The sequence below is a fragment of the Nanorana parkeri genome, unplaced genomic scaffold (genome assembly GCF_000935625.1).
Source record: "Nanorana parkeri isolate BGI_ZX_2015 unplaced genomic scaffold, ASM93562v1 scaffold64, whole genome shotgun sequence".
Taxonomy (NCBI): Eukaryota; Metazoa; Chordata; class Amphibia; order Anura; family Dicroglossidae; genus Nanorana; species Nanorana parkeri.
The window spans coordinates 950,667-965,118 of NW_017306332.1; the positions used below are offsets into that span (position 1 = coordinate 950,667).

General features: G+C 39.3%; 1 protein-coding gene across 6 annotated transcripts in view; it reads left to right on the top strand.

Annotated features, from left to right (window-relative positions):
• The window catches only part of HDAC9 (histone deacetylase 9), a 145,642-nt gene extending 131,476 nt beyond the window's left edge, over positions 1-14,166 (top strand). For all 6 annotated transcript variants that reach the window (XM_018576318.1, XM_018576319.1, XM_018576324.1 and 3 more), the window contains one exon: positions 13,864-14,166. In XM_018576318.1, coding sequence (XP_018431820.1) covers positions 13,864-14,166 — 303 coding nt within the window. The remainder of the gene's footprint in view (positions 1-13,863) is intronic.
• The last annotated feature ends 286 nt before the right edge of the window (positions 14,167-14,452 follow it).

A 14,452-nucleotide genomic window follows, 5' to 3' on the forward strand; every position in this document is an offset into this window, starting at 1 on the left:
ACAGCAGCAGAGCCGCCGGACAATAGGAAACTATTGGGCGGAGCTAGCTTTCACTGCTAGCTCCGCACAATCGTTTGCTATTTACTTTTTTAACTTTTTTCCCTCTTTTTCTGTTCTGCTCGGTACATCTGACGGACCAAGCACAACAGCCGAGCCGAATGGCGCTCGGCGGCATTCGGCTATTCACTCACTGCTGTCAGGATCCAGAGCACCCCCAGGTGGCGCTGGAGCCGGGTCCTGCAGTTCCTGTGCTCGCCTGCGGGTGTCTCCAGCAGCCAGGAACTGTAAGGCACCTGCAGCTCTAGTAATCACCTGCGGGTGTGCCCCAGCTGTGACTGATCATCCCATCACCTGGTGCTTCCTGCGAGGGTATTTAGGCCCTCCCTGCAGTCAGGAAGCACCAAAGCAAAACTATACAGTAACATATCAATAAAAATGAACTGAAAAGTTCAGTGCAGAAACAATACATAAAATTGTCTGCAGCAAATATAGCTGATCTGTTCTCCAAAACTGTTCAGATCTCTTAGTAACTATTGTTAACGGACGACTCCAGCTAAAACTTTACTGTTTAGGTTCTCATTTATCCAGGACATGGTATAGCTAGTAGTAGTTAGTCACATTTAACTGGGCTGGTTCTGTAACGTCTGTAATGTTGAAGACGTTTAGCAGCATATCCAAGCTTTTTCTTCAGTTCCAATGAGTGTTAGGAACATTCCCAAGCATCCACACAGGTAGCGCAGATACCTTAGTCCAATCACCATGGAATGTGTCAAGGCAGATGCTGATTGTCCGAGAACAGGATAGGAACTGTGAAAGTTGTGGGTGGATTTTGAACTTTCCTTTTATGTTTTCAGCACTGTTCATGGCGTATCGCAGTCACCCTTTGCTTACTGGGTGTGTGAGCACGATCTAAACCGGTGATGCATGTACATATTCCTCACACTTCTGCTGTTTGGTGGTCTGTGTTATTTCTGCTGGTCAGTCCTTCAGCATACCAATAAGGAGGTCCAACAGCTCCACACATTGAGCACATTGTGCCCTCAGTCCTTCACATTAAACGTAAAGCTGTCCTTCACCTTAACAGGGGGTGTGAGCAGTTCTGAGGGAAAGCACATCTTACTGTATTAACAAGCTGAACATAGTTATGTACTTTACATTGGCTTATAATACCCAGAGAGAGTGCACATTCTAAGGATGACAAAGGTGCTCCTGCATAGAAAGCTGCTTAAATAGTATTGTCACCCTTACACAGGAAGTTAAAAGGGAGGTTAAAAGAAGGAAAAGTAAGAGGAAGTTTTAAAATTAACAGATATCCTTTAAAGTAGTATTAAACTCTCAGATTTTCTCCAATAATGAGTCCAAATCAAACAAATACGCATTGCCCAGCAAAGTATTTCTTTACATTTTTGCCCAAGCACTCACAGTTATCATGTTTCAGAACAGGTGCTTCCAACTCCCTCAGTTCAGTTTCCCTTAATTTCCTGCCTAGTGCAAGATTCCAAAGGATAGCACAGTCTCCAGCAGCTGCCCATCTACTAGCTTGTAAAAGGGATAAGAGGAGAGCAGGGGGATAGGGAAGTGGCTTACCTTGCTGTGTCTCTGTGTTTGTGGAGACACACACAACTTACTAGCAAACACAAGGGTGTCTCCGTAGGACCCTGCAAGGAAAATGAGCCTCCCAAAACAGGATATCAGGGCCAGAGCTCAGGATACCAGCTGATCCTGCAGGTAGCTAAAATGTATAAACCTCAGCATCATACATTTTAAGCATTTTAATCAGAATTTGATATAGCTTAAAATCCTTTTGACTTTAATAATAATTTAATGTATGGTAGAGAAATAATTAAAGACTTATAAATTTGGGGTTTAGATACATTTTGAACCACTTGTGAATATACATTGATTGTCACCTGATCTGATTGTATGATGACCCTCTTGTCTATGGGTCATTTTAGACTGTACCAAGCACACCTGGCTAACTGATCTTGGGGGTTATACCAATCAGTCCTGCTAGACATTATCAGCTGTTCCCCTGAAATAAACTTACCCCTCCATCAAATTATGGCAGCACATTTGACCACACTGCCATGGCTATGGCCAGCTGTAGTACCTCATTCAAAGCAAATCTGCCACATGTAAAGTAAGATTATAGTTCTGTGAGGTTTCAATGAAGTGTCAAAAATAGAAGAAATTCTGATTATTCTCTTGTCTTGGGGAGAGACTCATTTCTGTATGTTCAGATCCAGACTTCCTCATTTGTTCTACATATTTCTGTCCAGCAATCCCATCAGCAAGCAGTGCTGATAGTGCCTGGTATGCTGGTTGCGCACATACATACATACATTATACAGTCAGAACATTCCGTTGTATATAGAAATACTCTATGTTCCACACATTTACTTTTTTACTATAAGATTCAAATTACAATTGTAACCATATTATAATTGTTTTCATTAAACCTAAATCATTTTTGGTGAATCCTTAAAAAGATTAAAAAACATTGTTCCGTGCATGCTTCAAACCCACCAAAACAACTGGAAATGTTTCAGTTGGTCTGATCACTTTTTTTTCCTCAAACTGACCTAAATAAATTGATGGTTGAGAAATGCCTATAGATGAATTCTCAAAGTTATAATCATAATACTAATACGACATACAACTTAAACATGTGCAGAGACCTTTTAGGCTAAATATGCCCATACAAGGCTAAATTCTGTACCAATTCAATGATCCTATGATCGGGCAAAGATCGCACCATATAGGACATTGCTTGGAGATAATAACAAGCTCCTAAGCTGGTAATGGCACAATCCTTTCTTTGATGTTTAAGCAGACAAGTGCTGCTTACACTCAAACTACGGAGCTGTAAGTCTCTGCAGGTTTGAGGACATGCAGATGTCTTACCTTCTATCATTCTTTGTAAAATGTCTGCCTTTCTATGGTCAGTCAAATATATTGAGCACTGATAATACTGAACAATACACTACAATTTTATAACAAATGCAAATATCTTTATTTTAGTTATGAGATCTTTCTTCTAGGTATTTTGAATTACCTCAACCTCCATAAAGTTAATTTGTAGCACTATCTCTATTCCCAAACCCTTTCTTTAGTTTTTGATAGAGTAGGTAATAGTTATTATTTATTATTGGTATTTATATAGTGCCGACAATTAACACAGTGCTTTACATAATGCACATTCACATCAGTACCTGCCCTCAAGGAGCTTACAATCTAAGTCCCTACCTCACATGCATACAGGGCCAGTTTTAGACAGGAGCCAATTAACCTTCCAGCATGTCTTTGGAGTGTGGGAGGAAACCGGAGTACCCGGATGAAACCCACGCAAGCACAGGGAGAAATGCAAACTCCTTGAAGATACTGTTAAAATCCCCTTTGGTTTTTTTGTGTCCCATTAAGGAGATTTCCCTTCACTTTTGGTCATGGGGACACAACCGGAATATAATAGAAATGTCTCCAAAGTGAGAAATCCCCTCATAGAATCCTGCCACAGGAACAGGTGTCCCAAGTGGGAGATTACCCCTCACCTTATGTTCTGGTGATAACTGTAGAACTTTGGATTAACCGCCACTTGCTGTCCCAACATTATTTAGATCTATATTGGCTATATAGCTTAAACGTATCTTAAGTTTAGAAAAACCTAAACCCTTTAAACTTCTTCACATGATTCCCCATTCATCTAGCTGCTATCCAGATATGCTAACACTGATTCTCACTTGTAGGTGTCCACTAGTTCTCCTTCACATGCCATAGCTCTCAGGTCTGATCCAGAAAAAAACTCAACTTTCAGATGTAATCAAAATGTTTCCTACTCTGGTCTTTGTCAGATGCGTAAAGGAAACATTCTGCACATAGACAAGAACGAATGCCAAAGTTGCCCGACTGCCATACATATCCAAGGGCTTTAGCATGTTCTGAGACACTGACCTGGAACAAATATGAAGGAGTTATGACTCCACATGGTTCTTGTTCTTGTTCCAGATCATGGGAACAGAAATTGATGAAGCCAGAGACTATACATAGCAAGGTTTGCAAAGGAGACCTATGTGTTTCAGTACAGATTTCCATAATGTTTATTTTGAGGTAGCAGGAGAAGTGGTCAGACACAATAAAGCTGATATACTAAAGAATCTTCACTAACTCAATTGAGTGAATATTTACTTCAACTCTCCAATAATGTGAAAAACAGATGCCTGTTCACCTTGAATGTCCATTCATGTGCAGATGGAATAAGTAAAATTTAATTTTTTTTCCACATGATTGTATAATTGCGTTAATATTCACATAATGTATTCATTTAAGAAACTCAACTCTTTTAGTAAAACAGTCCATATATTTTTGCTCTGTCATTTAAAAGTAAAATGGTCACATTGATGCATGCTTGTATAATAGAACTGGTCATCATTTGTAAGTCTTTTCTTTTTTTGCTAATTGATGGTTCTGTCAGTTTTAATCTAGCAGTACCGTCTTTTCAAGTCCAGCTTCCTAATGACCTGACAATATATGTCACATTTTCTACAGATGCTCTTATGTTCTTATGCACAGAAGACATTTGTCTGGGCTGCTACATAAAGGTTACAGATTTTCTTATAGTGGACAGCGCCAAGTGACAGCTTTTGAAATGCCAAAATAATTCATTGGAATTGACTGCAATATCTCCGGAAGACGAGGTTTTGGAAACTTCTTAGTTTAACTTTTTTTTCTGGAAGTGTTCTTCATTTCTTAGTCTGAACTCATAGCGTGTCACTTAAAGAAAAAAACTTGACACTTGGCATATATATATTGCCAGTTGATGTTTTACCTATGGGAGCTAGACTATGTAAAACACCTTGAAAATTGTGCTGGGAATGCAAATTGTGACATTCCATCTGAGTGTGGGTGGAAGGAGCTTGCCTGACTTTTTTTAAATATTAATATTTGGAAATCTGACCTGTTCTGTTCTTTTTGGAAGGCAGATTCCTGTCAGATTGAATTGGCTTATGTGCTGGGGACAGCTGTCTTTCTCTTCGAGGGAGTGGTGATTGGGTGATTGCTTTTCTTTAAAATTTTACTTGCAACAGGCTGCTTTTAGTGACCTCAAAATGTGTCTTAATTTTATTATTAACAGGCTTTAAAGGTACACCCCAACCAAAATTAAATTGGAAAAATAAAACTGTTCATTTTCAGGCTTTATATGACAGAAGAGACTGTTTAGGTCTCTTCTGTCATAAAAGATTTTTCTGCCATTTAGCAACTTTCTTTGTTTTTTGTACACGGAGCTGCGCACACGGAAGCTAAGCGCACGGACCTGGTATGCCTTGATGAAATAACTCCTGTGCAAATATATGGGATTTACATCATCAGGGCCCGGCCAATCAAGTGACAGCAGACTTAAGATCCTGGATGAAGAGCGGAAGGAAGATGGAAGTGCCTGTGAGGGAGGAGTGCAGCGCTGGAAGGGATCACTTTGGCAGGTAAGTCTGCCATAATGTGCAAATGTACTGTGTACGCTAGCCTATTATGGATTCAAGCTTCTGCGGGGCCTTTTTATGGTTTTACTTCCACATTACTTTTTTAATAAATATTTTACTTCCACTTTAAAGTGTTTCTAAAGCTAAAACATTTTTTAATAGAGTTGTGAGCGGTTAGTGCCTCTGTCAGATTTTAATACTGTCTCTGCTATCACTGCTATCTCTCTCCGACTGTCTCTGTCGGCTCTAGGGAGACTCACCATATTTGTTTGTTCTCGATATTATCATTGGCCATTGTGACTATTGTTACTGGTATGATGACTATCACTTTGGAGAGATTTTCCTCTTACTTCTCATTGTGTCTCCATGAAAGGAAGTAAAGGGAAATCTACCAAATGGGACACAAAATAAAGAAAGAAAGGAAAAAAGTTGACTGGAGTTCTAAACCTTCTCTACATCAAACAAAAGAAAAAAAACAAGGGGGAATTCCTCAAAACTGAAGCAGACGGCTAGGGCTGGATTTAGATGATTTTTTTTCCCCTAGACCAGTGTTTCTCAACCAGGGTGCTGTGGCAAAATGAGTTCATCAAGGAGTGAGTGGGTGTCCCATTAGGCTTAACCTGTGGTTGCTAAGAGCATCTTTAGCGACCGATAAGGTCATAGATTGCTAGGAATCATCCGGGTGCCTTGCCAGACACCCGCTTTCTCCCTGGCAACCAATGATATTGCTGCACGCTGGTGGGCTGTCTGCACAGCATACTTTGCTGCCTCTCACCTGGCCCTGAAGCACAAGATTCTACCCTGTAAAGGATGCCTGACAGGACTGTAGCAACTGATGACATCACAGGTTGCTACAATGCTGTTGGGCGGCTATCACAGGGGTAAGTAACATTTACATTTTAGACTGGGGTGTCTCAAGATTATGTATACTTTAAAAGTGTGCTGTGACTCCAGAAAGTTGAGAAACAACGATCTAGAAGCACAGATAAATGGTTTGTGAACCTGGTTACACTGGATAATATAGATTTCAGACTTAAAGGTCAGTCCACCCAAAGTGATATATGGTTAAGGGCACTGTCAAAGTCCCCAAGAGATATAAGAAACCCTTGGGTGACTTCTCTTTCCAGCATCTACCAAAATCAGTGTTTTGTAGAGGGAACTGTTAAGTTTAGATCTAAGATTGCTCTAAGGCCTGAGAGATTGAAGTCAAGACTGATTGCAATCCAACAGGAAAAATTATGTTTACTTTACTTCAAAAACCTGCTTACAAAGAGAGACATGCTTTGTAAAGTTCAGTAAATGGAACTAAACATAAAAGGACCATAGGTCGCAGTTTTAATAAAATGGGGCTTTTGTTCTGCAGACAATACAACTATGCATTATATTTTAATTTCTATAAATAAAATAATAATTTATCCAGTTAGTTATGTATGTGTGAGTGTGTGCTATTTTACTAGGTGCAATCAGTACAATATATTCATTCGTCAGAACAAAAACATTGATCATTCCCAAATAGCCGGGCAGTGTCTGTTCTGAGATGTAACATTAACTTCAAAGCCAGCTGTGTCAGAAATTAGCAGATAACCCTTGCCATGGCTGTTTCCTATTAAAAGATCTAAGTTTTCAGGTCCCAAGACTTCTCCTTTAACTCTTTCATCAATTTTAACCTTGAAAAGGTTATGTGCATGATCAACAAATATTCTAATTTAGAAAGAAATTGAATGACACATAGGGCCTGATTTACTAAAAGGAAATGAACAAGGGCAGGTAAAAAATTGCTATGGTAACTGTGTTGCAGATATCCATTATTATTATCCAGTATTTATGTAGCGCCAACAGTTTGCGCAGTGTTTTACAAAACTGAGGGAGACAATACCATTAACAATACAATTTCAGCGCAGGAGGCAGGAGGGCCCTGCTCGTGAGAGTTTATAATCTAGTAGGAGGAGCAAGCGATACAAAAGGTAATAGCTGTTTGGGATGGTTTAGTGGAAGAACTGAAAGTACTGGTATATTGAGGTGGAATTAACATGCGGATGTTCCCATACCTACTCTTTCTGCTAAAGAACCCTCATGTTTAATACATATGATCCCTGTTTGCAGTGTTTTCTCAGCCGAGCTCTTTACAACCTGGGACACTCTGGTAGATGTCCCGTCCAGTTCCTGGCAACCAGTGCTGTCACTGATTGCCAGAAGCTGAATAGGTTGCTCTGGCCAGCATCCTGTCCTGATGAGCTGAGCGGGATGCTCTGGCCAGCAACCCCCCCGCCCCCCAGCTGGGAACTGGCAACCAGTGACATCAGTAAACTGGGCAGGACGCCAGCCAAAGCTGGAGCCAGAGCTCCGTGGTAAAATGAAACCCTCCCTCACCCCCCAACCCCCCCACACACTAGCATGCTCAATCCCAGCCCCCCTCCCGGACTGCCAGCCAGAGCCGGAGCTAGAGCTGGGTGGTAAGATCATTAATAAATTAGTTGTAAATATGCTATCATAGTTGTACTTATCTAATCCTCGCAACTAATGTGAGGGTATGCTTTGCATGTTGGACTTGGTTTGCATGTGCGTTGCAGTCTTTGACCCCGATTTACTTAAATAGTAGAGCATTTTCACTTTAATAGTGGATTTTTACTTATCTTAGTGAATGAGGTGAAGCTGCGCTGCATTTAAACATCCAAGCATGTGCAAGCAAACATCCTCCTATTTTTTATTTCTCCTTGCACACGACTGATTATTCTTTGCAAAGTGAATTTTCACTTTGTTTTTACTTGATTCATTTAAAAGTCAACATGTTATTTGCTCTAGTAAATACATTTCTTGATAAATTATTGCTAATTCATTAGATAGATAGATAGATAGATAGATAGATAGATAGATAGATAGATAGATACATAGATAGATAGATAGATAGATAGATAGTATAAGCCAGTTTTATAAGACTTTCCAATACTACATGACTTATTCACTAAAGCAGTGCACAGCGCAGTGATAGTGCGCAGAGTCCAGTAATTTATAGCAGTGATTTTCCACATGACGTGCTCCTACCCCCAGGGATACATCTCACAGGTTCAAGGGTATTCCTACTTGTCAGCTGAAACGCTGTATAATAGTTTAAACATTTAGAAAATTCTAAATATTATACAAAATAAATCAAGTGTGTAATATTCAGTTATTTTGAAGGCATAAGAGAAGAATGTGTATTTATTCCCCATACCCTCTACAAATCTGCTCAGAATGCATACAGGCAATAATGCATCTATAGGAGGGGGTACTACACAGAAGCACAATGGGGGGTGCTTGCCAAATATTTGTTGTAATAGAGGGATACATAACATATAAGAGAGAAAGAGCAAAACATTCATCTATGCCATCCAGACAGGTGAATTCTGTGATATGAATACCCATTTTATAATGCCCCTTACTTTACTGAATTACCATCAGATATATTGGGAATATTTTTTATCTTTTGTCCTGCTTTTTGGATCCTTAAAGCATTAATCTGTTAAATCACAGAAATATTTGAAGGAGAACTGTTTGTAAGTGCTTGTTTTTGCTATCTGGCAATATAATTTTTTTGTTGAATGGAAATATATATAATTTCCAAAGTTTCTTTTAGATATACTTGTGAACGAAATCAGTTGGATGTCTATAATGTTATCAGTGTTTGTTAATGTTTTAAACATGCCTTTCAGTTTATAGTTTTTAATTATATGTAAATCGGGCAGCAATATTGGCTTATAATAAGAGGAGACTCTTCTTTCTGGTATGCAGTGGTTGTGCTTTACTACTCCTTCTCACACCGAAACTCACTGAAGTTGGTTTACTAAAGGAGTAGACCATCTTCACTTTGCTATGTAAATATTTGCTTAACTTGAATGGGAGTGAAGTCCTGTTCACTTTTGTCATCCAATTAATTTAGGCTATAATTGGTTGAATATATACATTTTAGTTATTGTTTTTGGCTATAATCTCTTCTTGATAAATGTATTTAGTCTATTGCTTTAGGTTCTTTTTTTGTGGAATGTATTTAGGTTAGGGATGCACCGAAATTTCAGTGGCTGAAATATTTCATCCGAAAACAGTACTTTGGGCAAAATGCAGATAGTACCATAATGGCAGAAAATACAGCCTAGAATACAGTTTGTCCCCTCCGATGCCCGCTGCTCTCCCCCGCCTGTGTTGGCAGAGGCAGCAGGGATCCGAGGGGACACGGGGGATCAAGCTGCTGGTGCCCTGCGGGGGCGAGAGAAGCTTCCAGGAGGCTAAGTGGGGTGGTGTGGGGAGGAGAGAGCTGTCAGCTGTCACAGGAGACCGCGCTTTCTTCCTGCTCCACCCCGCTCGGCCTCCTGACAGATGGAAGAGTCAGGATGGAGAGTGGGTTACAAGCACTCAGCGATCAGGACTGATCGTCAAGTGTTTGTAAGTAACTGAGGACATAGTATGTTTACTGTGTCCCCAGTTTTGAATGAACAGGTGCTCTACATAGCTTCCTGTTCGTTCATTATTGTGTACATAGTAACTGATACTATCTCCACAGTTTATGAATGGACAGTAGGGCTCAGTATAGAGGCTTTCTGTTTATTCATAACATGGGCTGCAGAAATAGAGATTTAGGACTCTGTATCCTCAATCTCTTTTTCTATTTTAAAAGGGAGATATCAGAGGTCTGTTTAGACCCCTGATATTTCCCCAAAGCTCCTAACAGTAAAGTAAAAAAAATTAATAAATGATAAAAAAAATTAAAAATAATTGTAAAAATTGTAAAAAGAATGGAAAAACAAGTCAACCTGACAACATTTTTATTTTTGGTTGCACTCTTAAAATTTAATTTTGGTGCATCCCTAATTTAAGTTATTGTTTTAGGCTGTTTTCTTTTCTGCTGAAATGTTTTTAGACTATTTCCTTTTCTGTAGTAAAATAATAGTACAAAGGAGACACCTACCCTTACTTGTGTGTAATAAAACATGCAGCAGAAAACAGTGATTGTAAAAGAATAATCCATCAAGATAATAATGCAGAGGTGAAAATGCAGATAGTTAAAAGTATTGCAGGTATGTTACTGGGGTACTTATCTACAAATGTAGAGTAATACAAGCATCAGCACAACATGCATGTGTTCATTATCTTATATCAATGACCTGTGCATCAATTACTGGAAGTCTCCTGTGTTCCATTATTTTACTACAGCAAAAGAAATAGCCAAAAAATATTTGACCAGAAGAGAGTCCAAAAAATTGTGTCTTCATACAGACTTCTGGTCATCTCTCACACAGAGGTGAAACAGCAATCCACTACCTGATGATAACCAAAACTCACCAGTACTATTGCACCTTTTTTACAAAAAGTCAAAGGGACCCTAAGGAAGTATTTGTGACAGGACATGTAGGGCATGGCTACACAGGATACGCCATTACATCAGTTCCATTTGGTAGAAGGATCAAGTGGCATGGGCAACTATATCCCGGAAATAATCTTGTTCCAGGCAGCACCGGCTGTGCCGTATCTCAGTCCTTTACCTTTACACCTTATGATTCTGAAATATTTAACCACTATATGTTGATTTCCCATCTCTTGTGATATACAGATTTCATGAGCACTATATTTTGTTTTAGTTTTTGCATCTTATGGAATTAGTTGAAGCGTTGTTTATGTCTATGTTAGAGGATTTATTGTGATAATTTTTAAACGATTTCATAGTTTCATTTGTGTTTGTATCAAATGTCATATTCATTGCTTCTGGTTTATTTTTGTTGAACACTTTTGTATACAGAAGAGAAAATAGCCTAAAACATTAGCCTAAAAACATTCAACCAAAAATAGCCTAAAACAATAGCCTAAACATATTCAACCAAAAATAGCCTAAAACAATAGCCTAAACACATTGAGCTGGAATTAGCCTAAAACAGTAGCCTAAGTTTATTCATCCAGAAGATAAAATAGCCTAATATAATAGCTTAAATATATTCAATCAAAAATAGCCTAAATCAATAGCTTGAATACATTCGACCAGATGAGAACATAGCCTAAAACAATAGCCTGAATACATTCAACCAAAAATAGCCTAAAGCAATAGCCTAAACACATTCAACCAAAAAGAATAGCCTAAATAAATTGGACCAGAATAGAAAATAGCATAAAACGATCGATTGAGAACATTCGGTTTGGCCACATTCTTCAACAACTGGTTAATTCACACAGAATAATTGTATCTGCATTATTGTTGGATGAAAAGCTATGTCAATTTTAATAAATAGACTTTGTAACCTATAGTCCTCAAAAAAATTTAGGCTCCTTCATTTAGGGGAGTAGCAGGCACACACCTCATGCTCCCGCATGGAAGGCATGTTCCTGCATGTTTGTGGGACTTTGTTTCCTGCATTTGGAGCACGGAAAATAACTACATGTCACAAATTTGGCGACATGTGTTCTCTGGTTTTCCCTGCGTATTCGTGCACATTCTCAAGTAGGCAAACGCGCATGGAAAATTGACTTTGCTCGGCCTCTAGTAATGGCACTAGTAATGGTCAGGGGAGGCAGGTGAGCCAGAGCCTCACCTGCCATTATGGAAGAAAAAGCTGTCAGCTTCAAGTCTGAAGCGGACAACTTTATCTCCCCTCAGACCGACATATAACTGGTTATACATCAGGGAAAGCTTCCCCTCTGTGTGACCTGTCGTGGATGGAGCACCGATTGTTAATTACAGGCAGCGCTTCATCTGGCTTTTGGCAGCTATATTAGGTTATACATCAGCAGGCTTCCCTGCAGTTGTGTGTAACCTAACACAGTTAGTTCAGAGCTAAAAAAGCCTCTGACTTGGAGTCAGAGGATTAAGCTCTGTAGATGGTTTGGCCCAATGGCAAAGCACCATTGGTCCAAGCTGTCCAATAAAAAATAAAATAAAAAAAGACTGATGGCATCCATCTAGATGCCTCATCAGTAACAAACAGGTGAGGGACAGGGAGGCTCCTCCCTGTCTCCTTCCTCCCTCCTCCCTACATAGCTCAGTGACCGGGACACATTCCTGGTGTGAACGGAGCCTTAATGTTTCTGTACTTCATAAATAAAGAACCATGATGTAAATCTTCTTTTGCATTCAATATCTCCCAGGGCAGTAGCTCTTCTGCTAAAAATATCTGTAAGAATCATATTAGAGATTGTGGGGGTGATTTACTAACCTAAACACACGCATGCACCAGGTGCGTGTGATTTTCACACAGCAAAACGTATTTATCAACCAAAAAGTCTCTAAAAGCATATTTCCACTAATGCCATATATGGAAACATCATGCACATGATGCATATATAATGCTGCTTCACAGTTTAGACAAAAATATTTAGCTCATGCATTTACATTCCTGCATTCATCAACGCAAGCAACACAACATAGAGCTAATTTACACAACATCACCTCGCAAATTCATGCAGGGCTTTGCACAACACACCTGCTTGGTGTGTACACACTACAAAGGTGTTTAGATTCCACCCATAGATCATGCTGGGAGGGAACACACTACAGAGGTGTATACATGTTCGTGGTGTGTTTATAAGGTTAGTAAATCAACCCCTGTAAGTCACCTCATATATAGGCCTCAAAAGCATATTTGCAGCTGAAGTCTAGTCAGAAATAACATACAGAGAATAATGCAGCTCTGTATTTAATAATACATTATTATATTTATTTTTTAAATGTAAGCAGTGCATTTATTACAGGCATTTATATAGCACTGACAGTTTACACAGTGCTTTATATACTGCACATTCACATCAGTCCCTGCTCTCAAGGAGCTTATAATCTAAGGTCCCTAACTCACATGCATACACATACTGGGGCCAACTTACCTACCAACATGTCTTTGGAGTGTGGGAGGAAACCACTACGCAAGCACATAGAGAACTTGCAAACGCCATGCAGGTGATGTCCTTGTTTGGATTTGAAATACGAACCCTAGTGCTGCAAGGCTGGTGGGCTAATCATCTAGCCACATTGTTTCCCAAGTGCCTGAGATTGACCTGATATCAGCCTACTGCAATCCCCTATACAGCAGCATTCAGTCTGGCAGGGAATGGGTCAACACTGAGAACTAATTAGGTGTGCTGCTTGCAAACGTGCTGACAAATAATTTGTTGATAGAAGGAGAGAGCAGAATGAGCAGAAAAAATAACCTAATTAGTCTGCCTAAAAACCAAGCTGGGGTGGCAAAGAGGGCACCATTGTCTTCCTTAACCATAAGAGGCGTCGTTGTGTGTCAGAGCTGTGTAAATCTCTATTTTTCCAATATGAAATGTTACTCCCTATTGTCATTGGTCTCTGGACAGCTGCCCCTTTGTTTATGAGTTGTTTTACCTTCTAGAATTTTAGCAATATAATTCATTATTACATTTTTATTTCTTAAAGATGCTTTCAAAATCAATTGAACAACTTCGCCAGCCTGGAAGCCATCTAGAGGAAGCTGAAGAAGAACAGCAAAGTGATTACCCGATGCGAGAAGAGAGGGGCTTCTGCTTAGCCAACATAAGAAGTCACAGCAGTACTGACGTCAGAACTGACCACTTCGGACCTGTGAAGGTGAAAGAGGAGCCACCAGACAGTGACGATGAAAGCCAAACAACACACCAATCTAATCAGAAATCAGCTTTTATGCAACAGGTAATAGGCAAAGAATTAGCGCCAGGATTTGTTATTAAAGTTGTCCTTTGAACTGTAAGACAGACTAAGAAAAAGAATGCTGCCTCTAATATGTAAACAGACATTTTTATTTTAGTATGTTATTACAGGTTATTTTTTTTATGTTAGTAAGACAACTTTTAGCTTTACTACTAATGGAGGTTACAGCTGATGAGCAACGTGCATATTTAAAAAGAGAATTACAGGCATGGGATTCTTTTTTTTTGTGGAAACATATTATCCAGAAATATCTGATTTTCAGAAAAATATATTATCTGAAATTATATAAAATAAACACTGCTGCCAGTTTAACACTGTG